Source organism: Chiroxiphia lanceolata, chromosome 3 (assembly GCF_009829145.1).
Source record: "Chiroxiphia lanceolata isolate bChiLan1 chromosome 3, bChiLan1.pri, whole genome shotgun sequence".
Lineage (NCBI taxonomy): Eukaryota > Metazoa > Chordata > Aves > Passeriformes > Pipridae > Chiroxiphia > Chiroxiphia lanceolata.
The window spans coordinates 11,254,300-11,280,590 of NC_045639.1; the positions used below are offsets into that span (position 1 = coordinate 11,254,300).

The following is a 26,291-nucleotide window of genomic DNA, read 5'->3' on the forward strand; positions in this document are numbered from 1 at the left end:
CAGCAGAATAAAGTCGGTATTGTTTCCCTGAATTTTTTTTATCATCTCTCCTTTAGACCATCAGTTGGTTCCCCCCCCTTGTTTATTGACACCCACTCAGCGTGAGCCCAAGGAGAGAGAGGGGAAAAGATTTTGCGGCTCCTTTGGCTGTTCTCGTAGACATCCTGGCACTTGTTTGATCGGGGGCGGAACAGGACACGAACCTTTCCTGCCGGGGCCGAGACCGCAGCCGGGTGCTGTTCAGCTCCCAGAACAATGTCTGGCAGCTTGCGAGTAATTCAAACCCGGCTAAAAACAGCCGAGCCTGGGGATGAATCATGACCCATCCGTGTGTGCTTCCGCCTTCCCACTCGCCTGCATCAGCACGGCCCCTACTGGCTCCCTGGAGAATAAGCAATAAACAACATTTTAAAGGGCTTTTCCTTCACAAGGGCTTTGCCTGTGTGAATTCCAAAAAAAAGCCAGCTCTCCAAAGTCTTGCGTCCGAGACAGACGGATGTGCAGCCCACCTGGAAGGCCTGCTGCAATGTTCATCAAAGAGACCCCAAATATAGAAATACTGCACAGGAACAGAGGTGATCTGGGCTATTTTTTTGGCTGTGAGTTCTCCTGAGAGCGCCCGCCATGTTATACTGCAGCATTACAGCTCTGCTTCGGGAAGCAACCCCGAAAAAGGTATTCCCACTGTGTTTCTCAAGGGAGAAAAAGCAAGAACCTCCAGGACATAAATGGGGCTGGCTCCGTTGAGTTCAACAGGCCACAGCCACTGGGAATCTGGACTATAACACAGGGGTGGCAGAGCTGGAACATGCTGCAGAACCAAGGAGTGTGACTCTTTGGTCCTTCTGGGCTTAAAGCTGGGAACAATGTTGTCCAAAAAGCGCTTTATCAGTTAACTGACATGTAGGAAATTTCAGCATTATCTAGGAAATAGATAAGCTATTCCTAGATATCCAGGAAAGCTCCAGAGCAGGTGACAAAAGCAAAATCCAGAATCAGCCTATGGACAGCAACAAGGGGAAAGGTCAGTATTTTCTCTAGGATACGGGAACATGTCTGCTCCATCCACCAAAGAAGGGTCTGGCCAGGTACAAACCCCAGAGCAGCCTGCTTTAAAGTGTGGCACCATGACCTTCCCAGAAAGCCGCCCCCGAGGGCAGGGCATGGCCGGTATCCCACAGGGATCATCCTCGAGAAAGACCCCCTTGGGGGGGTGTCCTGCGCTACCCCGGTGGGAGGTCTTGCACCGGGACCTCCTCCTGGAGCAGTGCTTGGAGGATGCCGGGATTCATTCGCCCGTGGCTCGCGCAGTGCCAATTTTAGCGGTTTCCCACCCCCGAAGCAGCGCGGAAACGCCCGGGAAGGTCGATATATGGGATACGAGTAAACACCCCGGAGTTGAGACAAGCAACCTCAAGGGCGTCCCGGGAGACGCTCCTCACGTCCCCGGTGACAAGGGGACCGCGAGCGAGGCCGGGATTGGGATCGGGCTGGGACGTGGCCGGGGCAAGAGGCGTGGCCTGGTCGACGGGGGGCGTGGCCTCATCGTGTCGGCCTCGCCCCTCCCGCGAGCGGGGTCAGCACCGGCCGAGGGGCGGGGCCTCCCCGCGCGCTGGTCTCCCATTGGCCGCCGGGGCAGAGGGGGCGCTCGCCCCTGCACCACCCGGCGCTCCCATTGGCTGCGCGCGCGGAGGGGGCGGGGCGCGGCCGTCGCTCGGTGAGTGAGGGACGGGGCGCGGCCTGAGGGGCGTCCCGGGGGCGATCCCGGGGGTCCCGGGAGACTTTCCCTTGGGAATCCCGGCACCCGGCGGTGCGGGGCACCCCGGGGGTGCGCCGCCTCCTCGGTGTCGTTGCCGTGATTTCTTATCTTTTTGGTTAATTGCCGGGTTTTTTTGCAGCCGCGGGAAGGCTTCTCGGGCAGGGAGGAAAGGAGCGGAAAATCCCAAACCGCGGATCCCGCGGGATCTGAGAGGCCAGAGCGGTGTGGGTTTGTCTCAGAAAACGAGCCCCCAAAATGCTCCCCAGCCAAAGCGGAGCTGGCGGGAGGCGGAAATTCCATCAGCATCCGCTGCGCTCGCCGAATTCCATGAGCCAAGCGAGACCCGCGGGCGGTGGGAGCCGCTCCATGGGATAGAGTCCTCCTTGTCCGCCGGGAATTTTGTGGCGCCCTGGGGCCGGCAGGGCCCTCCTGACGGCGTGAAAAAGCTCAGGGATTGCCTTTCAGGAGAGATCCCTGCGGACCTCCCCTGTTGGAATGAATGAAACAGCGACTTGTCTTCATCTCTTATCTAAAAACCCGCCCGCGGGTCCTGTTTCTGTGTCGCTGCCGAGACAATTGAGGGCTCGGGTGTAGCTGGGGTTTTCTGGCTGTTTTCCCGTGCGTTTGAGGGCAGTGGAAAGTCTCCACCGTGCCCAAAGCTGTGGTCGTGCATCCCTCTTCAGTCCTGCCCGAGGATTTGGGATTGCTTCTTCCTGCCCTGAGGGTTGATCTTGGTGCGCCGCTGCCGCTGAATTTTTGTGGTTTTGTTGGAAAATGGTGAGAAACTTCGTTTTCTAGTTGTTTGTGTAGTTGGGAGTTGCACGTCGTGGCAGTAGCACGTTCACTTTGCTGTTAAATGTGACTTTTTGCCTGATTGTTCTGTGTGTGGGATGTGTGTGACATCCCTATCTCCTAGGCATCCAGGTGTGGTTCTGTATCCAGCTCCCCCTGAAGTTAATTGAAATCGTCTGCCTGAATTAGAGACTTTTGAAAATGCAGTGAGATCCCTGGTGTCCCTTTAAATACCCTTACAAATCCTGAAATAAGCAGATTTACTCTCGCCCCTGTGTACTGGCAGGTTTCCTGGTTTCTCTTTAGCTTCCAATTAGCTTCTGGAGATTTAATGGACCTGTGAACCAGCACTTGCTCTTTTTTTTAAAGACCAGTGGCATCACAGAAGTGTAAATCACTGCATGCTGTCTCCACAAGATAACAAATGATCTTAAGTTCAGCATATTCAACCTTTTCCTCCTCCACACCGTTACAAAAATAACAGATGGGTCGTGACCTGTAGGTTTTATTTTATGTTTGCTTAGCACTTGCTTTTCAGATTTAAGATCAAGTTTGTATGTGGTTTTTTTATAGTTGTTAAAACAATTTGGCTGACACCTGACTCGAGCCACTAAATCCGATGGAGATGAAGATGTCCAACATCACTTTGAACTCAACGTGGCATCTTCTTAAAGAATCTTTATTTTAAAAATAAAGAGGTACCGAGGTCGATGGTTAATTACTGCACATGCACTTTGAAACTTTACAAGCTGCTTTGATGCATTTTTAGGCTTTTCTTTCTTTTATATATATATTTTTTTAAATCACTACCCGCCACAGGGGTAGGTTTATTGATTTCATTTATTTCAGTGACCCCACATTTTTGTTTGGATATACAACCTTTCTGGGGGCAGAAAGAGAGCGGTGCTGTCGATTAGGATAACACAACGTGCGTGGGGTTGTGTTTGGTAGCAGTTAAGCAATGGAGTGGGGGATTCCAGGTGTGGGGCTGAGGGAGAGGGCTGGCAGAGCCCAGGCTCGTCCTCCCCGCAGCTGCTGCCGTGCTGAATTTAGCTGCCGGCCCTTGGGAAGGGGGCAGGCAGCTGCAGAGCTGTCTGTGTGGGGATTTGGTCTCCCCTGGAGACCCGGCGCGTCGTCCGGCCGCTCTTTGTTCCCGTGCACACGGGCTCTGCCCGTGGGAAAACCCCGCTTGTCAGAGGGGTGGATCATAAAACTTGTGACAAAAGAGCTGAGTGAGTATCAGCTTGTCTCCCACTTCCAAGTATTGTTTGGGAATTCTTTCTTTCCTCCCTTTTTTTTTTTTTTACAGTTCTTTGTAGTTTGCTGTTGCTGCTCCCTTGGCCTCTCGGTTGGCACTGGCTGGGTGAGTCCCAGCAAAACCACCCTGCCGGTGTTGTCCTACTGGTTTGGGCTGGAATTGCTGGAAGAGGCCGTATTGGGTCTCCTTGATTTGGCTTATGGGTTGTCCTGCAGCAGCTCCTCACTCGAGCCCAGCGTGGGGAGCAAGAGGGGGGAGTGGAGTATCTCCATGCGTGGAGCATCCAGAGCTCAGGCTTTGAGTGGAATACCTCAGGTTAGAAGGTTTTGCAGCAAGGTGCACTGGGCTTGGCTGTACAGCACGTGGGAAAATGTCATCAGCCGAGAAAGCAGTTCCATTGATTAATTTCACGAAGAATTAATTTCGTGAATTGAGGTAGAAGCCTCAGGTTTGAGTTTTACAGCCTCCTGCCTCCCACTCTGACATTTTATATCTACTTGCTTCTGGGTGGCTTCCATTTCGAGGTTTTGAATCTTTTGTGTCTTTAAAAAACCCTCAGCTCTCCACCCCAACAGCCCCCAGGGCTCAGCCACACTCGTAGGTGCTTTATGTCCTAGTTAAGGATGTCTCATTTGGGCCCAGCGACCTCATGGTGCACAAACTGTTGGCGAAATTGGCCATTAACTCTGGTTGCACTCTGCCAGAACAAACCCAAGTTAGTTCTCAGTGTGGCCAGGGCTTTAGTTAGATTTTCCCTGTGTGTGTGTCACATCCTTGAAACCAGATAATGCTGCTGAGATGTGAGGGTTTGCTCTTTCCTCTGTCCCACTTGACACACCAAGACGCTCCTTTATGAATTTTAGGGTCTGACCCGGATCATGCTTGAGCTCTTTGTTATTAGGGGCAAACCCAGTTTCTTTACTTGCTGTGGAGATGAGGGGGGATGATGAGTTGCCCTTACTGTGTGCTGTGTGTTCCAGAGAGCTCGAGGCTCGGTGTCCTCTTGCAGAAGAAGTTCTATCCTAATGGCCGTGGACGTGGGAAAATCCCTTTCTGAAGCCTCTCTGAGCGGGAATGCCGAGGACGATGGTAGTTGGGACTGCACGGAGGTGGAGGTGGACAGCCCGGAGCTGACGGACAGCCTGCACCGGCTCTCAGGGGCAGAGGAAGCCAAGCCCAGCCCGCAAGGGATGGATGTGGCAATGAGCAGACACGGTCACTTGGCCACTGGTGTCACTCAGGGAGACTCCAGCTACCACCCAGCAGTGTCTTCAGCATCTGCACATGGATTTTTCAGAGCAAGAGCAAACCTTTCAGAGAAAGAGACGCTGATTTGTCGAGGTGCTGCTGGTGGTGATGTGCCTCCTCGTGTCAGCCACTGGTCCCTCTCCTCAGAAGAGCAGCAGGTGAGAGGGTTGTGTGTGCAGGTGTTGCTGCACCACCGGGAGGTCCCAGGCGAGGTGGGGACTTGTTTGCCATCTCTTCCTGCCAGAGTGTGCCCACCCCTGCCCGGGCTAGGATGTGTGGTGGGAAAAGGCTGGGGCTCCAACACCCAAGTTGTTGCTTCCATTCCCATATTGCCACTGCAGAGCTGGAAAGTCGCTCAGGACAGTGCTCCTTAAATAAATGCCTCTTGCTGCCAAATGACTCCTGCAGCTTCCCAAGCCCTTGAGATGCCTTTCCTTAAGATCAAGCCCCACTCTGGGCTCTGAGCAGCTGCAGGCTGTCCCACAGACGGCACAGAGCTCCACTTCCAGCCTCAGCTCATGGCAGGTCCAGGGCTGGGCTGTTATCTCCATATCCTGGATATGTGTGGATGTCTTTGTCTGGTTACTTTGCTTCATTTTATACATATCTCTCTCCCTTTCCTTTTCCACCCTGTCCTTGAGCAGGTGAAGCCATCGGGCTGTTGGGATCCGGCATCCAGCCCTCCCAGCCGGCGCAGCTCTGCAGAGGAGAACATCCTTCCTGACAGCTGCCACGCCGCCCCTGTTGGCCATCGGAGACAAACTCTGGGAGCCCAATCCTCATCTCCCTCCACCCCAGAGCTCCTGCAGCCCCAAACCCCCCCCAGCCCAGGGAGCGCCCTGCGGAGCCGCTCCATGTTGAGCTTCTCCGCTCTGTCTTCGGGAAAGAGCGGCCTCTCCGAGGAGCCGTCGGGAAGCTTGCCAGCCAGCATGGATGTCCCTTCTCCAGCAGCCACCATGGCCACCATGGCCACCAGGGACCTGTGGTGCCGACAGGGAGCAGCAGAAGGCAGGGCCCTGCAGGCGCCTTTCCTCGATTGCCGCGCCACCGTGGAGCGCATCCGGGAGGTCTCCTCCTACCAGTCCGATTACTGGGCCTGTGCCATCCCGGATTCCTTACCCCCGTCTCCAGACCGTTGCTCGCCCCACTGGAACCCCAACAAAGAATATGAGGACTTGCTGGATTATGCTTATCCGCTGAAGCCGAGGTACAAGCTGGGAAGGATGCCAGAGCCTGTCCTCCATGACTCAGGAGTCGGCCTGGACAGCTTTTCTGCTTCTCCTGAGGGCACGCTGAGGTCCACCAGCATCTACGGCCCCCGAGGTGGGCAGGCTCAGGGAAGCAGAGAAAATGGACGTTGGGAATTGGTGGCCTCTGCAGAGAGATTCTCCACCCCAGGGCCTGGAGAAAGCGGCTGCTCGGGAGCCAGATTGTTCTATGAACCTTCACCTATTGCCAAAGCATCCTTTGCAAGAAGCACTTCCTCTCGTCCTTCCAGAGGTTTTGTTAAGGATGTAAGGATGGAGTCAGGTGGGCCAAGTTCACCTGGGCACCCTGCCCAGGTGGATGGGAGGAGCTGGTGTTCCAGAGGGAGCCCTTTCCCAAACTTCACAGGGCAGGCAAAAAGCACTGCTAGGTTTTTACCTATCACAGGTGTGCTCCCCCTGAGAAAGGAGTGGGAAGGGGATGAAGAATTTCTTTCCCTGCCTCCAAGACTGCAGGAGCTGGAAAGGCTGGCTCATTTTCTGTCCAATCTTTCCGTAACTGTAAGGACGCCCAGGCATGACCACCATAACCTGCCACGTCACAGGCAGCCCCTTTCATCTGGGCTGGCTCCTTTTGGAGAAGCAAGTGGCAGGGACAAAAGAGGGAACACTGAGGGTTATGCTGGGCGGTGGCAGCCCTGCAGCTCTCGAAAGCCCAGCTGGGAAAACACAGAATCGTGTGGCTGGATCCATAGGGATCCCCTCCGGGGCCTTCATCTACCGACCGGTCTCAGGGACACGTTGGATGGGATGTACCGAAATGAGCCACGGGTCAGGGGACATCCAATGAAGAGCCAGCAGAGCGAGTCCCTTGTCCAGTGTGTCAAGGTAGGCTGAGACCAGAAATAAAGTTTATTTTGGGAAGATCTCACATAAAACGTGCCTGGTCTTTATGGCACAATTAATTAAGGCTTCCTGTGCTGCATGATGTTGTGCTGCCTGGCAGCTGGTACTAATTTATGCAGGGGGGATCACCGGAGCAGATAATTCCTTCTGATGGAGCAAGAGCCTGTCTTGCTTTTCCTGGGGCTCAGTATCACAGGGCCAGGCTCAGTGGAGATGTGACTCTCAGCTTCCCCCCATCCTGCAGTGCTGCTGCACCAGGGAAGAGGCAGGAGCTGCAGCAACTGAGGAGTTTCCCAATTATTTTGAGAATTTTTATAATTTGAGTAAATGATGTCTCATGGCCATCCTGCCACCAATGCTCTGCTCCCTGGCAAGCAAGCATTGCTCCCCACCTTCCTCTTCATCTTCTTCCCCACCCCAGTGCTGGGATGAATTTGGAAGTGATGCTGGGCTGTTTGCAGGAGTGTAATGATTATCACTCACATAGCTGCAAACTCACCCCCTCCTCCTGTATGGGAATAACTCTGCTGATTTATAAGGGTCTTTTCTGTATCTGTCACCCCAGATTGCCAGGGAAAAGCAGCTCAGCTTTATGGCAAACCCCTGATGAGCAGCAGCAGGACTTGAGTCTGGTTTCAGTGCCAGCAGAGGCCCCTGGGTTTCGTGCAGCATCTTACAAAAATAATCCCTTACCGAGACGCTTTAAAAATAAATGAAAGCACTTAATTGAACGAGACAAACCCCTGGGAAAAAGCAACTGCAAATTAACTGCACAGCTCCAGTGAGGAAGAGGAGGATGAGGGTGTCTCTTGGGCTGCGAGGTGGCAGAGGCCAACCTCTTCCTTCCGCCTGGGTGCTACCAGCTTCCAGCACCTCTCCATGCAGCCATTTCATGGTGACCCTCAATTCTTGTCACACAGTGACTTTTCTCCGTTGCAGCAATAGATCTGTGACCCCTTTTTTGTGCTTTGTTGAGTAGGTGTTTTGCTGCCAGCTGGAGGAGCTGATCCGTTGGCTGTACGACGTGGCCGATGTCACCGGCAGCTGGGTGCCCCCCTCGCCGGATGCCGGGAGCGTGACAGCATCGCTGCACCGCTACCTGGTGGGTATTGGCTTTGCTTCCCCCTCTCCAGTGGGAAGCAAGGCACCTCTGGAACGGTCCAGGGTGCATTGGGTTTGCAAAGACAAATTTGGGAGCGCCAGGAACCTGCTCAGGGGAAAGTGCTCCCTGGGCGACCTGTGTCTATTCCAAAAACCCTTTTAAGCAATGCTGCTCCTCTCCTTTCCTTGCCAGGAGTTCAGGAAGGATGTGGCCAACCACCGGAGCCTGACAGAGAGCGTGCTGGAGAGGGGAGAAGCTCTCCTGGACTGCATGGCATCAAATTCCCCGGGTGAGGAGGGAGTGCTTGAGTGGGGCTGGTCATGAACGCAGCTGGTGATGCTTGTATAGCATCTGCCCCCCAAAATTCCTGGCCCCACATGTCTGGGGATGGGTCAGCAGTGGGAAGGAAAAGGGTTTTACACCTCTGTTGCTGCCCGGAGACCTGGAGGTGAGGTGGAGGTTTGAAGCCATTACTCCCGAGTGCTTTGGCTGCACCGTGCCTTGACCCTGGCCTTGGGCCCTGCCATCCATCAAGGGTGATGGATGTTCCTGCCTCTTAGGGGTCCTCTAGGCTATCCCAGTGACAGCATGGCCAGCTCCCACTGGGCTGTGGATGGAGCTGGGGGGAGATGCTGTTTTCCAGGGCATTTTAACGCCCCATTTACACTCGGTGCATCCTGTGCTGGTGTCAGCAGCCAGTCTGGGGGCACAGCCCAGCCAGACTGTGTGTGGAGCAGTTTCTCTGGTAACTTGGTGCATCCTGCACAAGGCTCTCTAAAGGGTGGGCTGTACCTGCAGTCACCAAAGGGGCTTTAGAGGCCGAGTGCCGTGTTATGGATGGGCTTTCTTACCCAGTCCCAAAGGTTTCCCTTATTTCTGCATCTTCATTAACTTGGAGCTTCGTAAGTCGCTTCCCACCCCCTCCACACTCTGCATCACAATGTTGACAGGGTGAACATCAGATTATTGATTTCTAACACTCCATTTCCTTCAAAAGCTCTGCCTGGGTGAGCAGAACTCTCTCTTTCTGCTCTTACAGACATTGAATTACCACATTACTACCACCTCCATTCATGTTTTTTGTTTTCCAGCTCTGAAAGACACGCTGGGTTTGATTGCAAAGCAGTCAGAAGAGCTGGAAAGCCACGCAGAGCACCTGTACAAGTCCATTCTTGCTGCTGTGGGTCCTGTGCAGGGCAAGGACGAGGTGGAGCACGAGGGAGATGCAGCACAAAGCTGCCCTGTGGGTAAGCAGGGGGGCAAACCAGCCTTTCTGCAGTGGGGGAAGAGGGAAGGAAGCGTAGGGAGAGAAACACTTAAATTAGCAAACACTGCACGTCAGGGTCTATTGTTATTTCTTTGAATGTGATGTTTGGAAAGCAAGGGAGGTCTCAAAATGGATGCCCTGTCACCTTTAAATGGGCAGCTCCTCAGAGGGACCCGGCAGGGAGGGTTGGGGGGACAGCAGCAGCAGCAGCAGCAGCAGCAGCAGCAGCAGAGGGAAGATGAGGAAGGGGTATTTTTTGGCTTTGTGTTTTCTCAGAAACATTGTGGTTGCCATATAATGGTGGGAAAGGGAAGCAAGCAAATTTAGGTGTAAAAGAGGGGCTACAAAACTTGTTTGCTGATTTCTTGACTGTCTTCCTTCAAATAGAACTGGAGACACAAGTGTTTCAGGAGTGTCAGCCTCTCACAGCAGGATAATATCTTAAGTAGTGTTTGTTTTCTGTTTTTTTTTTAATTGATACCTATACCCAGCTGTACCCTATACACTGTGGGAGTACCCAACGAAGGTTTTTCTCTGTTAAACTGCAGCCAAAGTACAGTAACAAACACCCCATTTTATTTCAGATGATGCTGCCTCTGTCAGACCTGGACTTCGTTAGCCCTTTGTGGGAGGGCTGAGCAGAACTGCAGCAAGCACCAAACCACCTCCATCACCACTTGCTGCAGAGATGCCAAAATGTGTTCAGTGAGCCCACCAGGGCTTGAGAAAGGTGTGCTGTACAGCAGGCGCTCTGCTGCTGGGACGTCTGGAGTCGTGTAAGGAATGTACAGCTGGCCTTTTTCTGGTTTGTTTTCTTAACATAGCTTTCCTTTCTTTATTGAAGTGGCCTGTTCCATGTGTTAGCAGAATGTCAGGAACAGAGTTTTTTAACTGAGTAATCCATAGTGTTGCCATGCAGCTCCCTGCCAAGTAAAGCCATGTGATCTTAATAGCCCCGTTCTCATGTTTTGTTTATGCTCGTCAAAAATAGGTGCCAGAAGCCAAGAAATAGCAACTCCTTCTGGTTCTTGGGAGCAAACTGAAGGTCTATTTATATTTACCACTCCCTGCTGAAGCAGAGCCTGTTTAACTTTCAGTTTTCTTATACATAAACACAAGCCGAAAGAGTGAATCTCAATAAAATAATAAACAGGCCGTGGAGAACCAGGTTCTGTATAATCTGGTGTCACCTGTTGTTGGCTGTAGCTGTGTTGGTGCTGTGCTGGTTTCCCCTCTTACAGCTACTGCAGTTAACCACTGCTCCCATCTCTGAAGCAGCACAACAAGGTAAGTGGCCAAACAAAGTTACAGAGCACGTTGGTACTCGGCTTTAATTAACCTTTAAACTAAATGGTGAGCGTGGTTTTCTTGTGCAGAAAGCATCACTTCCTCCCATTCTGTGAACACAACACAGTGAAGTTTATGTTCTGCACAAGTAGAAGGTAAAAGCACAGGTAAACTGAAGCACCTACAACAAATAATTCATTGGAGGTTTTGGGTTTTTTGGATACTCTCCCATCTTCTGTATCCTAAGCCTCACAGGCAATTTTTTTTTGACCCATTAGGTCAAAAGTATTTAGTATTTCAGCTCACAGGTAAGAGACTACAGTGCCCTTTTCCAGGACTCTTAGGCCTGCTCTGCCCTCACACCTCAGCCTGAAAACCACAAGCTTCAGCAGCACCAGCAAAGTCATGACTGAGGAGGGAACAAATAACCACCAAACACCTGGTGTAGCCCAAGTTGGTTTTGCAATGCTTTTATTACTGTATATATTAACATTGGTTTGGATAGTATGTAGCAGGCATCTCGACATTGAAGTTCATTTGTGCACTCTCTGAAGGGAAGATGTTTCACCCTCAACACAACCTCCTTCTGCTTCGCTTCCTGATCTGGGCAGCACTCGCTGCTGCTCCTGCTCTTGAGGAGCAGCCACTCACATTTATAATGAATTATACCAACAAGCACATCTCTACTAGAAAGCACATCACTTTATTGTGAAGGTCTCAAGTGGAAGAGTTCAACTTAACCATGACAATACTTTATGTATTACAATTGCCTGTTGATTTATGCAACTATGTTGAAGAAAGCTGTTAGCCAAAGTCACCCCCCCCCCAAAAAAAAAAAAAAATCAGAGGATATTTGCACCAGTTTTAGTTTATACCTCACAACATACCTAGGCTATATTTTTACTATCACAGGGTGTATTTACTACTAGGGGAATGTTACATGGTCTTTCAAACATGAGACTATTTACAGAATAGGCTGAACATTTGAGTTTAGATAAAGCTGAACAATTTTACATGTATAGGAAGTGTTATAGGCTAGCTTTCCTGTGGCTTTTAGCTAGACATCAGGCACTAATGATTTGATTAGCTCTGTACAAAGAATCACACACCATCCAAAACCTCTTGGCTGCTGGTTAGTTCCAAATTATTTGAGATAGCGCCTACTTTGAGCAACAGTCTGGTGGGGGGGCCCTGCTGCCCCCATGTCATCCTCCTGGTGCCTCGCTGCAGAACAGAATAGAAGCTAAGCTGTTGCACTAAGTCAGAAGAGTACTGATTAAAAGAGGATGGAATTAACAGTATATAGAAAAGACATAATATACTGGTAGAAAGTTACACCTCCTCCAGGTTACACTGAAATCACTCGTGTTAGGGAAATACTGTTCTCTCCCCTACTACGCAAAGCTGTCGGGAATCCCCTAAGTGGAGTCCTTGAGAAATAAATTAAGTTCCAAGACTAAGTTAGGGAACTGTTGTACATTCAGAGTGCATTATGCCTCCATGAACATTGGCTGGGTGTTTCTAGTACAGCACATGTGCCTTAAGCACCACGACAGCTCAGGCTTTGGGGCCACAGCCACTGGTTTGAGTTGCAGGGAAGGTCTCTGGTCTATCAGGAGGTCTGAGAGCCATGGCTGCACACACAGATATGTTTTGTGCACAATGCAAGCCTGATTTCCCCCTTAGCCATACAAATTAAGACAATATTTATCACCATACAGTTTGATATTACTTCCAATAAGTACAATATTTATTAAACATTTCTTCAGTTTTGTTACATATTGTGCAACAAATTACAATATTCTGCAGCCACAAATTATATGCAGAGTATGAAGAAACTATTAATCAGATAGTGTGATCTCTCCATTTATAATTCTACAAGAAGGAACTAGCAAATCAGATCTTACATATATCTTACTAAATTTTATGCATGGAAAGTGACAGACACTGTTGTGCTGTTTGATACAAAATGGCTAAACTTCATCTTCAGAAGACTAAACCTGACATCTAAACATGCCAATAGAAACATCAAAACAAAAATACATCCTAACCAACCACAGGAAACAGTCTGGTATCAGGAAAAGCAACAAGGATTACACGTTTATAAACCAGCACACAAAGGTTTAAAACAGTTCTGAAAATGAAGTTAGCTGTCTTGAGTCAAGGGAATAAAAAAAGTCAGTATTGACCATTTACAATCTCTGACCTTTGTGGAGACGGTAAGAATCTGTTGTAGTGCAGCTACATACAGTACAATTCAGGCAATTTTTTTTTTTTCACTTGGGTTCAGATTGCAAATTCATTGTTGTGAGACAAAAGGGGGGAGGCAAGTTTTAGCAGCAACCTCCACTAGACTGCTTGACTGGAGTGCTCTGAATTTTAACATTGGACTTCTCTGCACCACCAGCTGTCGCTCCCGGGCCCATTCGTTTTTTAATCTCAGCAGCCATGGTCATGAAAGACTGTTCTACATTTGTGGCATTCTTTGCACTGGTTTCCAAAAAGGGAATTCCAAGAGAATCTGCAAATTCCTGCAAATTGAGAAACAGTGAACAGTAAGCTCATACACAGGTTCATAGCTCACCTCCTTTCCTGGTGCACTGCCGGATAAGCCACAAGTTCCTGGATTCCACCCCACCCCCCATCTCCAGTCTGACCTGCAGGGCAGGGGGTCATTAAACTGCCCCCATCTGTGTCACCCTGACATCCACGTACCACAGCACTTCCCTGCTCTAGCAGCTCTGTGCATTATGAACCAAAGCAGGTGCTCACCAAGCAAACACAGCTGTTTGTATCCACATACCTTTGCTGTTGTATAGTCTACTACTTTCTTTGTGGTCAGATCACATTTGTTCCCCACCAACAACTTGTTGACGTTTTCACTGGCATAACGGTCTATCTCCTGCAGCCACTGCTTTACATTATTGAAAGACTCCTGTGAGATAAGAGAACTGTAAGCAAGGCCCTGGGAGAGGGAAGTTCAGCACTTTGGTAATGACCAGGAAAGAACAGGAAGCAGTGCCCTGACCAATGTGATTCACAACCACGGGAGAGAACTCTCTAATGCTGCCATCCCTGATGGCCTCAGGACAGCCCAGTCACCACATGGTCTACACAGCTCCTGCTCCAAGCCCTACACAATCAGCCCTTCCTGCACTCCTCCTCCCCTATTATTTTCCCAGCTCCATATCTTGAATATTCAAGAGCTTCTACCATCTGGGACTCTTCTTCCTCTTCCTGTAGCAGAGATAAGAGACACAGCACACAGCTGAAACCAGAAGAATCCCACAAATTTACAAAGCACCAGGTATCAGATGCAAACCACCTTGTTGTAGATATGCTGGAACAACCTTTGACTGCAGAAATGCTGGATCAATATTCCAGTTAGCAATTGAACACAGTTGTTCTTTTTCTGTTAATGAAGAAACCCTACACTTCCCAAGTGCCCTTCCAACAGGACAACTGCACCAGTAATCTTCAGAGATCCTTTCACAGAAAACACTGGCTCAGTTGTGTCCTACACACATGCTGACAATTTTCCGTTCCAAATGCCCATTTTTACTGTACACCAAAGTTCAAGTACATTCAGAAATCTTTCAACAACTTCCATCAGTAACTCAGACTTCCTGCTACCAAAGGCAGGGTGAGAAGTATTCACACAGAACAATCAGTTACCTGCTCAGCAAGTTTGAAGTTAAGCCTAAAGTACAATTGTTTTAGAGCCACAAATCCCACTGCTCCTTTTATTTCTGTGTTCAGCCCCAAACCCTGCATAGGAACATATACACTTGGCTTGATAAACCTCAGTGCAGCCTGGAGAACTGTGCCACTGTCTCCTTAAGACGTGCTCAGTTGTTAAATTCCTGGGTTTATTTACTTATCAGCCTGGAGAAACTCTCCAGGCACAGGTTTTAACACTTACCTGATCTGTAACATCATACACAACTATGATGCCATGAGCTCCTCTATAGTAACTGGAAGTGATAGTCCGAAACCTCTCCTGTCCCGCCGTGTCCCACTACAAGACAAGTAACAGGGTCAGTCACCGCAGTGTGGCTGTGCCAGAGTTACACAGCAGCTTCCAGCAACACAGCTCAGAGGATCAGCCACCCAACTACAACCATAGCCAAGTCACAGCTGCAGAAGTGGCTCTGAAACTGCGTGCATCAAACAGGATTTGAGGAGATCAAGTATTTTAGCTGAGAATTGCACCTGGGTAGCCACTTTTCTCAAGTGCTCATTTCCTTGATTTCAGCCAAGGGTGGCTAGGAGATCTCTCTGAGGAGAATATGAAGTAGTTTTAACCCATGAAGAAGCCATGGTTCAGTGCTCAGAAGAACAAACACAAACCAGGGGTTGGTTAGAAAGAAGGTCAGAGCTGCAGGTCTCCAACATGACCACTCCCTGCAACTTCCTTGGCACAGGAGCTCCAGCAAAAGTATTTAAAGGCAACAACTCGAACCAAACCCAGTTCTCTTCTCCTGCTGTGAGACTTAAGGAGGGATATTAGGTGCTTGACCTCTTCCCCCACCCAGGACAGGAACAGCACTTGCCCAAACAGCTCCCTGGAGCCGTGTCAAGAATAGGGCTGGCTGCATGTTAGAAACAGTCAGACTCAGACTAATTCAACAGTGACAGCATTCCTAGTGGGCTGCTCTATACTCAGGACAGTTACACTGGAGTCTGGAGGCTCGTGCTTCTGGCTGTAAGCTGGACTCCTGCTTCACAACATGGAATCCCTGAGTCATTGCTGTCAAGTCCTGAGAGCCTCTGCTTGAGCTGGAAGCAGTGGCTGACAAGGATTGTGTGACCTTGCACAGATATTGGGTTTCATTACACCAGTCACCCTTTTAGAGTGCTTCAAGATTAAAGAACTGCCAAGTCTCTTCCCCTGTTTATTCCAAGTGGAAGGCCAAAAGCAGCACCGCCCAGTGCTAAGGCAGACAGACCAGTTACAAGGCTTTGTGTCAGTTTTTCCACTCAGGTCAACAAAAGCAATTTCCAGCACTAGACAGTGCAGTCTGCTAGTAACAGCTGCTGGGGAATTCAGGCATCTTGGACAACTCTGTGGTATTCCTGCACTTACACAAATCCTTGCTACAAACTGCAGAACTACACCAAATTTGATACAAGAGCACTCCAGCACAGAACCTCCTCTTTCAGGGAAACATAATAAGCATCCTTCTTTAAGGACAGGTCATGGGAAGTCCTGGAATCTTGTGAAGACTGCCTTGCTTCTTGTAACAGGGAAGCTATCACTTACATTTTAATGATTAAAGTACAAAGATAACTGCCAACAGTTATGAATATAATTCTGTGCTCAAACAGTTTAAAGTACCCAGGAGTTGAGAAATACTACTTACTATCTGAAGCTTGATTGTTTTCCCATCTAGTTCTATAGTTCTGATTTTGAAGTCCACACCAATCGTGCTGATGTAACTTTCTGTGTACGTGTCATCCTAGGAGAGAGAGTGAACAGAAGTCAAGCCAGCTGCACCTCTTCTGCAGCCACCTACTTCATTATGCACCAGGCAGACAAGGGTACTTAATTTCCTTGGAAAACCAGCCTGATCTCTCATGGCAAAGTCCAGGAGGCAACTATGCATTTCCACAGAGTATCTACTTTTCAAAAATTCTGCAAAACTTTTCCAAACGCACCACAACCAACCAGACCTGTGTTTCAAAAACTAGTCAAAAAAGCTTTTTTTCTGGAAATCCTGCAGTGTTAAGTCCTTGTGAATTGTAGTGTAAAAACCAGCTTTGCTCAAGTTGGCAGACTGAAGAACTACTTAGAATAACCACTGTGGTTAATAAAATGCATCAGATTTTTATTTTCCTTTGATGTTTTTTCATCTGTGTTACACAGCAGCCACCTACAAGTCAGAGGCTTTGCTTCAGTCACACTCCACACATGAATTTCAGATCCTCTGCTGCTGCAGCTGGTTGCTAAGGCAGGTTAGAGTTACAGCTGAGGTGCTTGTGCTGAGTCCTCTGCTCTGCAGTCTCCAGCAGGCCTTAAGGCACACAGGAAGGGCTGGATCAGCCTTTGCTACCTTCTAGTGATTGTCAGCTTGTCAGAATAAAGGAAGTTTCTATTCCTAAAGTACCCGTAGGATAGAACTTCATGCACAATATACCACAAAAGGCTTTATGCAACCAGTAGGTATCACAAACACAAGGGATTTCTTTGGGCTGTGAATGGAAGACATCTTAGGTAATACATCCAAGTAAGAATGAAATATTAAGCCTTTAAGAATGACATGACATTTATTTCCTTAACATTTCAATACTCAGAAGGGTATGTTTGAAAAGCCTGAAGTTTAACCTACAGCAGCAAGAACACAGGTAAGTGAATGCTGTGGTAATTCCTTATGTCAGGGTAAAACAGCTTAGTTGGAAAGTCACATTTTTCCAAAGGAAAGAGCTACTTAGTTGAAGAAACACCAGATAACTGAGCACAAACTTAAGCTGGCTATCAAAAAGGAAAAGTTGGATTATTTGCATGAGGCCAGGATTAATTCAACAGTATCTGCAAGAGAAGCTGGCTAGACTGCTCTGGGAATACTGCTCCAGCTGTGGTGTCACTTCCAATCCACTGCCTCCATGCTGTGAGCAGAGCAGGGGACATCCTTCTCCTGTTCACACTGGTTTTAGTGCCTCCCTGCCCTAACACTGCACCATCAGCAGCTGTGACAGCTGTAACTGAGACTATTTGTACACCCCAGACCACCATTTCACACTAATAACATGACACAACAGGCTCTTCCCAGAGGTGCCCAGAGCAATTCTTCAGGCTGCGAGAACGATGCCATCACCTTGTGGTAGCACCACACTGGAGTTTCTACATTAATGTCCAATATTCTCCCTTCCTTCCTCTCTTCCCATGGCAACATAAAGCTGCACTTTGGCACAGGCACAGATAAGAAGTTCACTGGACTTCAGCTTTTTCTACTAAGAGCTGTCAAGCCCATTCTAAATTTTCTTGTTGACAGGAAAACTTGAGCTTCTTGCATCAAAGTTCAACCAGAGCAGCCCATCAGCAATTTTAACATTCACTAAAGGAAGCACAAGGCCTTGTTATTCCTAGATTATTTCAATTGTTTCTCTGACTAAACAACTGGTAGATCTTTTCAATGCAGATATCAAATTTTATCTGGCAGAAAATGTTCTTATCAAGTAGTAACTGATCAAGGTCTTGCCCTGACACATTTGTACCCCTCATGCCTGAAGGCTCACACCCCAGAATTCAAGTATATCCTTCCACCTTCAGTGTTCTACTACTACTGTAATGATGGAAGTTAAATTAAGATATCTTGTTCTCTAGCAACAGGAAAATTAGAATTAAACTTAACTGGACACAGTCTTGATATTATTTCTTTCCAATTTACTCAAATACATCAGCTAGAAACAAATTCAGAAGATAGGAGGGCTTTGCAATACTGTACTTATTCCTTGGTATGCCAGACCTGACAGACATCAGCCCCGCTACCAGAACTACTCGAAAGGAGAGTTCTTGCTACACAGCTTTTTTACATAAAGTTTTCAAGCATGATCACTTACTGCAAACCTAAGTAGAAGGCAAGATTTCCCAACACCGGAGTCTCCAATCAGAAGTAGCTTGAATAAATAGTCACTGCAGAAGGAAAAAAAAAAAATTAGGTCACTTAATGAAAAACACTGTCAAGAACCAAGTTCCTTACACCAGGGTATTATGATGTTTGAGAAGGGTAAATTAATTCACTGCTAGGAAATTCACCCACAACTCCAAGCTCCTCTATCCAGTTTAGACACAATTTACTTGGTAAGGGAAGTGTGAAGTAGATGCTCTGAAGACAGCATTTTTATGTGGCACTGTGCTTTCCTAGGAAGTTACTCTGGGGATATTAGTCGGACAATCAGCAAGACTAACACAGTCCTACTCCAGCCCTTTGTGGTCTAGCACAGATGAAAATCATGCTCTGCAATTAAGTGCAAGCCTCGCTGCTTGGGTGAGTAATTCAAATAACACGCAGGTGGCAGTGACAGCCTGCTGCCCACCAGAGCCATTATCTCTGCATCTTTAGAGTCAGAGGCTTCACAACATAGCTGCCCAAAGCCAACCATTTCTTTCCTCAGTTTAAGTTACCCATATTTAAGTTCCAACACAATGCAACAGCACAGTATGCAATTTAAATATACAAACTATGAACACCAAGTGTCATAGTTACAGTGCCTGTTAAAGCAAAATTAACATCCACCTTCCACTACAGACTATTTATTAGCAGAGACCAATACTCCACCTGCCTTTCAGGAATTACAGCTAAAGTTATTGCCAGATGAGGATACATCTCTGGAGGACGTCAGGTTTGATATTAGTAATTCTCAAGACACACTGGAAGAGTTGATAATTCTTTTCTTGCCTAATGTTGAGTCTTCTCAACATTAAAGAACAAGTACAGTGTCATCAGTGACCAACCTAGATTTACACTTCTAAGAGCAGTGAAGATTTCATTATTGGCAAAATATAAGTTTCTGTGTTAGTCCTAAGACTAATGGGGAAATTTCATAGTAGAGAACAAGCAGCAGAGACAACACAAATAACACAAGTTATTTTGCTTCTTAAGTACTACACTAGCCCAGTTTACAACTTTCCAGCCCTGTAGTGGCCAGTTTTAAGTCCTCTTCTCATTTAACCACAAGAGTTTAACAGGCATATTTTTATGCCCACTTAACCAAGCTGAGTAAAGATTAAGTTTACCTAAATGCCTGAAATCAACTGTCCCCCACCTACTATTCTTCAGCATCGCCACTGACTCTGGCTGGCAGGAATCCAGCCAGGAAACTGCATCCATCCCCAGCTGATAACAGCCAAGCAGATGGTCAACTGCTCAGCTTTTCACCACTCCTCTGCTTCAGTGCCCAAGTGACTCTTACCCTGGCTGGCCCCAGGCTGCAGGAACACACCCAACTGAAACCTCCAGTTTCCAAGCACTCCTCTCAAGGCTAGAGAGAGGTCAGGAGTGGTAAATGTAGCAACTAATACGCTGATCCTTAAAAATGCAACCTTGCAATGTAAAGCTAAAAGCACTCAAGGTACTAAAAAAGAATAATCAAAGTCAAAGGATACCTACCAGCTTACAGTCACAGAAGTCACCACTCCACCTGTCAAGTCATGTACTATTACAAGGCAAGATGGTTTTAGGAGAATGACAGTTATTAACTGAAACTGTTCCGGGGGCATAAGTCACATTGCATCACAACCCACGTATCTCAACAGATTCAAGATGGCTGAAACACTGATCAGAAAACTTCTTAGCCCCACTAATTGTTTAGTTCCCCAAGAGCAGCAGAAACTCTCTGTAACCTGGAGACCAAGGTGAGGTACAAGAGCTGCAAGACCTGGACCACTGTTACACGTGTGCCTTCTCCCCCACCACTGATGCCTCAGCCTCAGGAAGCTTGGGTTCTTCAGTTTCCTACATATCCAGAATTTTCAGCAATCCTGAAGTTACATTATTACTTAAAGCAAGCACTAATACACTTGAAAGTATTACAGCTTGCAGCACATTATAATCCCCTTAAGAATATTAACATGTGAATATTAGCACTACATTGTTTTTACTAAAATTAGTGGAAAAAAGTAATCCTTCCTGGTATAGGTAAGGCTTCAGCTATGGTCTGAGATCCACCTAAAAGCCTCCCCTTGCTTCCAAGAGCAATTCAGGTTCCCCCAGACATCAAGTAACTTGTCTTCCTCTGTTACTCTTAGCACTATGAGCAGCTCCCAAACAAACCTACCCTGCCATTAAATCAGTTACTGCTCAGAAGCAAACAAGAATAACAGCTTATACACAGAACTGTTGTTAAGTAAATACAACAGGAACTCAGAAGCCTTAAATACTGGGTTTGACATCTTTGCTATTCAGATCTTCCCTCACTTAGGGCTTCAGTATTTTCAGAGGCAAGTGATAACCACAGGCTCACGTGGTGGCCTTAAGCCACCTGCCTCACCCTCACCAAAACCAGGGCCAGCAACAGGCTGGAAACAGCCTTTCCTGGGTTAGCTCCATCTCTGAGCACAGAAACTGGTGTTGTGTCACAAAAACCTACTTTTGCCAGAGATAAGCAAGGCTGATGCTTAGACCTGCATCAATCTGGAAATAAATTGCAGGGTTCTACTTAAATTGAGTTTTTAATTTTCTAAGACACTCCATATTGCAATAATACAGTGCCTTCCTTTCCAAATACAGTTTGGAAGCTGTACCTTTTAAAACACAGCAGGTGCCCACATAGGGGTTTGAGAACCAAACGTGCAGCCTGTTACACACAGCGTGATGCTTGAGACAGCTCCTGGGTACAGCAATGCTTTAAAGCAAATAAAACTAAGTATTTCTAGACTGAACTACACCAATAGAGTATCTGTGTAAATGGGTTCAACTGCAGCAATGGGTCCAACAAGACACACTGGTTAATTCTGGTATTTACTCCCAAAGAGCCACACAACCATTTCTGAAGCGACTGAATTTTGCTCCTTAAACCTGAACACTTAAACTCATGAGCTCCTCCAGTTTAGAGAGCCTTCTCCACACTACTTAGGAGACAGTGGGAATTCAGGTTAATCATTCAATTATTTCTCACCATTTACATAAGCAAGTCATACTTGGGACCTTCAGAGAAATCCCACTGGAAGAGCACATACAGCAAGGCAGGTTCAGTCAGTAGGAGCGAGGCTTTCAAATCCTCTCCACCAGGAAGGGGATATAGTCACTTCCTCTTGCCCAAGAGATAAAGGACAAGTATGTGAAGTTTAACTGCCTCTTGCAAAAGATAAAAAAAAAACAACCCAGGCACCTCCAAACCAGCCCTGTGGATGTTTTGAGCAGTGCAGCAGCATCCTCCTCTTATGTGCATGTCCCGTGTCAGCAGTTCAGCAGAAAACCGGGAAATCAAGTTTTTAGGACAGGTCTGGTCAAAGGTGTGTGGAACAAGGGACCTGTGGGGCTCTAAGATACTGTTGTTTATACAGGGAGGCACGTGGGGATTTTCTAAATGCCAGGAAGGTTTTATGCCAAAGCAGACAAGACCAGGTAGTCATCTGTCTCCAAGAAGAAACTGCTGGAATCAGCTTTAATCACTGATGTCAGCTGCAAGTTTACAGTAAACAGGTACTCAGGCAGCCTCAATCCTAGGTCTTTGTTCTACCACCCCAGAAATTTTACTGAAGAGGAGCATGACTGTCACTCTGATTACACACCACTTGTGTAAGTAAACAGAACCCAGAAGACAAAATGCCACTTTGCATTGCAGACCGATGTTTAGAAAGGTTAGAACACAAACAATTTCAGATGATTCCAGCAGCCCAGGAGCTGCTACTCAGTTGTCATCTCCCAACCACCATCACACAAAACTGAAACCCCCTCACAGGTATTCTCCAGCACTCCTGAAGAATGAAAAAAAACAACCCCAGACTTACTCCAAAACCCACTTTAATTTCCTCATCTCTGCTTGAGAGTATCTAGAACAAGGTTCAGACACTATAGAACATGGATCAAGATTAATTCCTGGTAAGACTTGGATAGTGCACCCACCAATGTGTTTGTGCCATTTAGCCAACTACATGCAAGTGGCAGAAGGGGTAGGAAATGCTGAACCTGACATGATCTAGTCACAGCAGAGTCAATATTGACATTTTGCTCGTTTAAACACCAGCGGGGAGGGAGGAACACAGAAGGAATACATCTCAGTGCTCACTGGGCAGGTGTTTTCAGAATTTAGCTTCCAAACACTAATCTCTCATCCACTCCCCTTCGGCTCCAAATAGTCCACTAGGCTGTCCCACAGCCCTGAAGTTCCAAGGAAGCTCTCAGAACCACACACACCTCTCCCTTCAAGCCCCTGCACGAGCAGATTCTAATCCTGAACTTTAGCAGGAAAATTGAAGGAAACGAGTCTTTAGTGAGAGATTTTAATCATCACACTGACTTCTGACAGAGTTCTGGAACGCCCAGAAGAGAGGATCTGGGGCCACAGCCTGATCTGAAGCTGTGATAAGGAAGTGAGAATGTGTTACAAGGCACTTCTAAGAGGAAAGCGGACATATCTGCTACAGGGAACTAGAAGGAATAATGTCATAATACCTTAAATCTTATTCCTGGGTTAACACGGACCCAAGTACACCCATTACAGTGACAGGTATTTTCTGTCCATCTTACCACGCCCTTCCCATCTCCTCCCCTCATCCTGCAGGCCAAACCCTATCAGGAAGTGGCAATTTAACACTGCAAGTTAATCTTAAACTACAGCTTTTCCTCTTTGTTTTGCTTTCAAGAACGCGTTCTGCGAGGAACAAGGAACGAGTACTCTTCCACTGAGAACAAGCCTCTCTCAGAACGTTTTCCCCCCTCTTCACAGCAGCTTTCAGTATCTCATTGCAGGGAATGACACTCTGCATTATTCTAGAGAGCTGAGAGACTCCAGGAAAGGCAAAAAAAACCCCAAACCAAACACGTCTGGAAAAAGCCCCCTTCCACTCGTTTCTGTAAGTGGTCTAACACTTTGCAGGTGTTAAAACTCAGAGTCTCACAGGTAAATTTGAGTTTAACTGTTGAGGACCGCAAAGGCACCAGCAGATTGCTGGCCTGCCCACCTCCAGCTACTTGTCTTGGTGTTTTCCTAAGCTACACATGCAAGTTTGGGATGTAACCTTGCCAAGATGTAACTCGAGTTCCTGGCTGTACCCCTTGGGTTTCACCAACTCCCTCACACCAGCTGATGAGCGCTTGTTTGCTCCTCAGGTGATTTTAAGAGGTAACATTTGTGCAAACAGCCAGAGGATCCAAGTACACGCGAGAGTCAGGAGCCTGAGCTGTGTAGAAAAGCTGTGAGGACAGAGTTTGTGAGAGTGCCTGCCAGGAGCAGAGTCCATGGGTATCCAGAGCAGCAACGTCACACCACACGTGTGTTTCAGTACCAGAACCACCTGAGTGACATCAGAGGGCACAGTGGCTTCACCACCCCCAAACTGGAGTGCCAGCAAAGCCAGAAGCCTAAACACACCCTAAAGGTTAAAGGGTTGGCAGTGCAGCAGCTGATTTCTGAAGTGCTTTTTAAACTTAACTCCGAGTCACTCCTCTCATTCGCTCAAAAAAAAGCCACGAGCAAAACAGAGTTTATTGTCCCCCACAGCCCGGTGGGAAGGACACAGCTCTCAGGAGCTACCAGAGAGCTCAGATACCTGAGCAGAGAGCTCAGATACCCCCACTCCCGAGCGGGGAAAGGCCACTCTCACACAACGACCCTCCCAAAAAACAAAAAAACCCTGTGTCATCCCCAGGCTTTCCAGGCAAGTGCTATTCCAGCTCCAGTCAGAGCCCCGAGAGCGCTCCATTATCGAGTCGCAGCGTTGCAAAATCTACATAAGCAAGAAGTGTTTTGCAAGAGCCATGTGACACACACATGACTCGCAGCTCCGGCGAAGGGTGGACCCCTGGCCGCCGATCCGCCGCGGGCCGGGGCCATCGCCTTTCCCCAGGCGCCGGTGCCCCCCCCGGGCACTTGTTGGATCCAAGGCCCCGCTGTGCTTCCCGAGCTCCGGGAAAATCGCCGCGGGCTGCGCCCCATGGCGCTCCCGGGGCGCTGGGGCGGCGATGCCGGTTCGCAGCGGGGACACCACTGACCCCTCACGGCCCCCCCGCTCCCACCCTCGGGCCGCCCCCCCTTCTCTCCTCCCGCCGCCCGGCCCCGGGCGCGGCCCCGTGGACACCAGGAGGGGGGGGATCGAGCCCTCGGAACCACGGCCTCGGTCCGGCCCTCCCCGCGCCCCGCGGCGCCCCCAGCGCGGCCCCGGGGCCTCCGCGCCCCGCACTCACTATTCGGGGTTCATGCTGGACATGTCCGTGGGGCCCGCGGCCCGAGGGACGGCGAGCGCGCTGTGAGAGGGGGGGCGGTGCGGCGGCACCTCCCGCCGCCGAGGGCAGGCGCTCCGCGGTGCGCTGGTCCGAGGGAGCCGCGATCGCCCGGCGCTCGGCTCGGCTCGTCCGCCCGCGCCCGCTCCGCGGCCTCCGCGCTGCGCCTCAGCCCAAAATGGCCGCCGGAGCCCGACCAGGAAACGGGGCGGCCGCTCGCCGAGCAGCGCTTACATGGCCGGGGGGCGGTCGCGGGGCGCCACGGGAAACCGAGTCCGCGCCGCCGCCTCCGGCCCGCAGAAGCCGCCCCTTGTAGACTCGCTCTCCCGGCTGCCCCCGCGGTGGCGGCGGCGCATGCGCGCCGGCCGGCCTTTCTTCCCTAGGCCCCGTCGGCTCGGCGCGGCGGGCGGCGCCACTGATTGGCCGCAGGGCGCCGGCCGGGGTGACGTCAGCGGGCAGACGTGGCAGCTCGGGCGAGTCAGCGCGCGGGAGGGGCGGGGGCGGGGCCTTCGCGCGCGGGGGGCGGGGCCTCGCGGGGCCGCGCCCGAGAGTTATCCCGGGGCAGAGTCCGGGGCGCATCCCTGGTTCCATCGCGGGCTCCATCCTTCCATCCCTCCCGAGATCAGTCCGTTTCTCCATGTCTTTCTCCATCCCTTCCTCTATCCCTCCGTCCCTCTGGGCCCGGTACCCCCCAGCGCGGCCCGGCGGTTCCCTTTCCTCCGGTAGTTACCTCATTTCTCCCGGTGGTTCCCTTCCCTCCACACCAGGCGGTGACCAGGCGATTCCGACCCTCGCCCGGGTCTGACCCCCACGCCCCGATGGGGTTTCCAGTGTCCCACCAAGGCCCCGGGGCCGGGGGGTTGTGGGAGGGACAGGGCAGGGACATCGCGCGTCGGGAATGTTCCTTGGGAATGCGGACAGGGCGGCAGGTGGAGGGAGGAAGGGGAGAACCCGCTCTGCTGCTTGTTTTACCACTTATCTCGGTGTCTGGTGGGGGTAGAACTGGAGACCTTGCAGTAAAACTGGGAAGCGCAGGGGTTGCAGCGCAGCAGCACCTGGAGCAGCACGGGGGCTTCTCCAGCCTCTGTCAGGCCTCTGTTCTCCACGGGCATTAGTAAGTCACAATCCTTTTTTACACTGCCATTGCATCTTTTATCAAAGGCTTTTTTTCGAGCGTTAGTTAGTTCGCATTTCACAGCATTCTTTGGGAACAGTAAATATTTCCACGCTCTTTTTGCTGCTGGGCATGGAGGGACTGTCCCATGCTTGGGATCTCAGAGCAACCAACCTGTTACAGCTGGAAGAATTTGCAATACAGGAGTGTGATTTTCTGGTCAACCACTTACAGAAAATTCTCACTCAACATCAGATTGTGTTGCTGGCACTTTAGTTGTTGGTGTTCCCAGGTTTATTCCTAGGCCCCAGCCATTTCCACAGCATCACAAAGGACACAGGACTGCAACACTGCACATCATTCCAGACTCACACACAGGGCACTGCTAAATCTTACAAGTCTTAACAGCTCCTTGTAATGAGCTCAGGAATTTAAATCCCCACTAAACACATATTATCTGACATTATTTC

At 49.3% G+C, this 26,291-nt stretch overlaps 2 protein-coding genes across 8 annotated transcripts; one reads left to right on the top strand and one right to left on the bottom strand.

The window, feature by feature from the left end:
• The first annotated feature begins 1,646 nt into the window (after positions 1-1,646).
• Positions 1,647-10,489, top strand: CEP68 (centrosomal protein 68). 7 transcript variants are annotated; one of them, XM_032681533.1, is made up of 9 exons: positions 1,994-2,536; positions 3,861-3,914; positions 4,790-5,215; positions 5,702-7,150; positions 8,148-8,270; positions 8,463-8,559; positions 9,362-9,517; positions 9,925-9,982; positions 10,122-10,489. In XM_032681533.1, the coding sequence occupies exons 1-8, from the start codon at positions 2,534-2,536 to the stop codon at positions 9,972-9,974; spliced, it is 2,358 nt and encodes a 785-aa protein (XP_032537424.1). In that variant the 5' UTR covers positions 1,994-2,533; the 3' UTR covers positions 9,975-9,982; positions 10,122-10,489. The 7 variants fall into 7 exon arrangements, with proteins under 7 accessions (XP_032537429.1, XP_032537430.1, XP_032537424.1 ...); XM_032681538.1 differs by lacking the exons at positions 1,994-2,536; positions 3,861-3,914 and adding an exon at positions 1,647-1,717; XM_032681539.1 differs by lacking the exons at positions 1,994-2,536; positions 3,861-3,914 and adding an exon at positions 1,728-1,987.
• Positions 10,490-11,506: 1,017 nt separating this feature from the next.
• Positions 11,507-25,063, bottom strand: RAB1A (RAB1A, member RAS oncogene family). Its single transcript, XM_032681546.1, is given in 9 exon segments — positions 11,507-13,355; positions 13,628-13,759; positions 14,747-14,842; positions 16,188-16,283; positions 18,385-18,457; positions 24,672-24,736; positions 24,738-24,773; positions 24,775-25,008; positions 25,010-25,063. Coding segments are annotated over 9 exon segments (984 nt in total). The 3' UTR covers positions 11,507-13,157.
• Positions 25,064-26,291: the final 1,228 nt, after the last annotated feature.

Coding starts and splice junctions, on each gene's coding strand:
- CEP68 (XM_032681533.1), top strand. Junction 3,915..4,789: donor TCTCGGTTGGCACTGGCTGG/GTGAGTCCCAGC, acceptor TGTGTGTTCCAG/AGAGCTCGAGGCTCGGTGTC. Junction 7,151..8,147: donor CCCTTGTCCAGTGTGTCAAG/GTAGGCTGAGAC, acceptor TTTGTTGAGTAG/GTGTTTTGCTGCCAGCTGGA.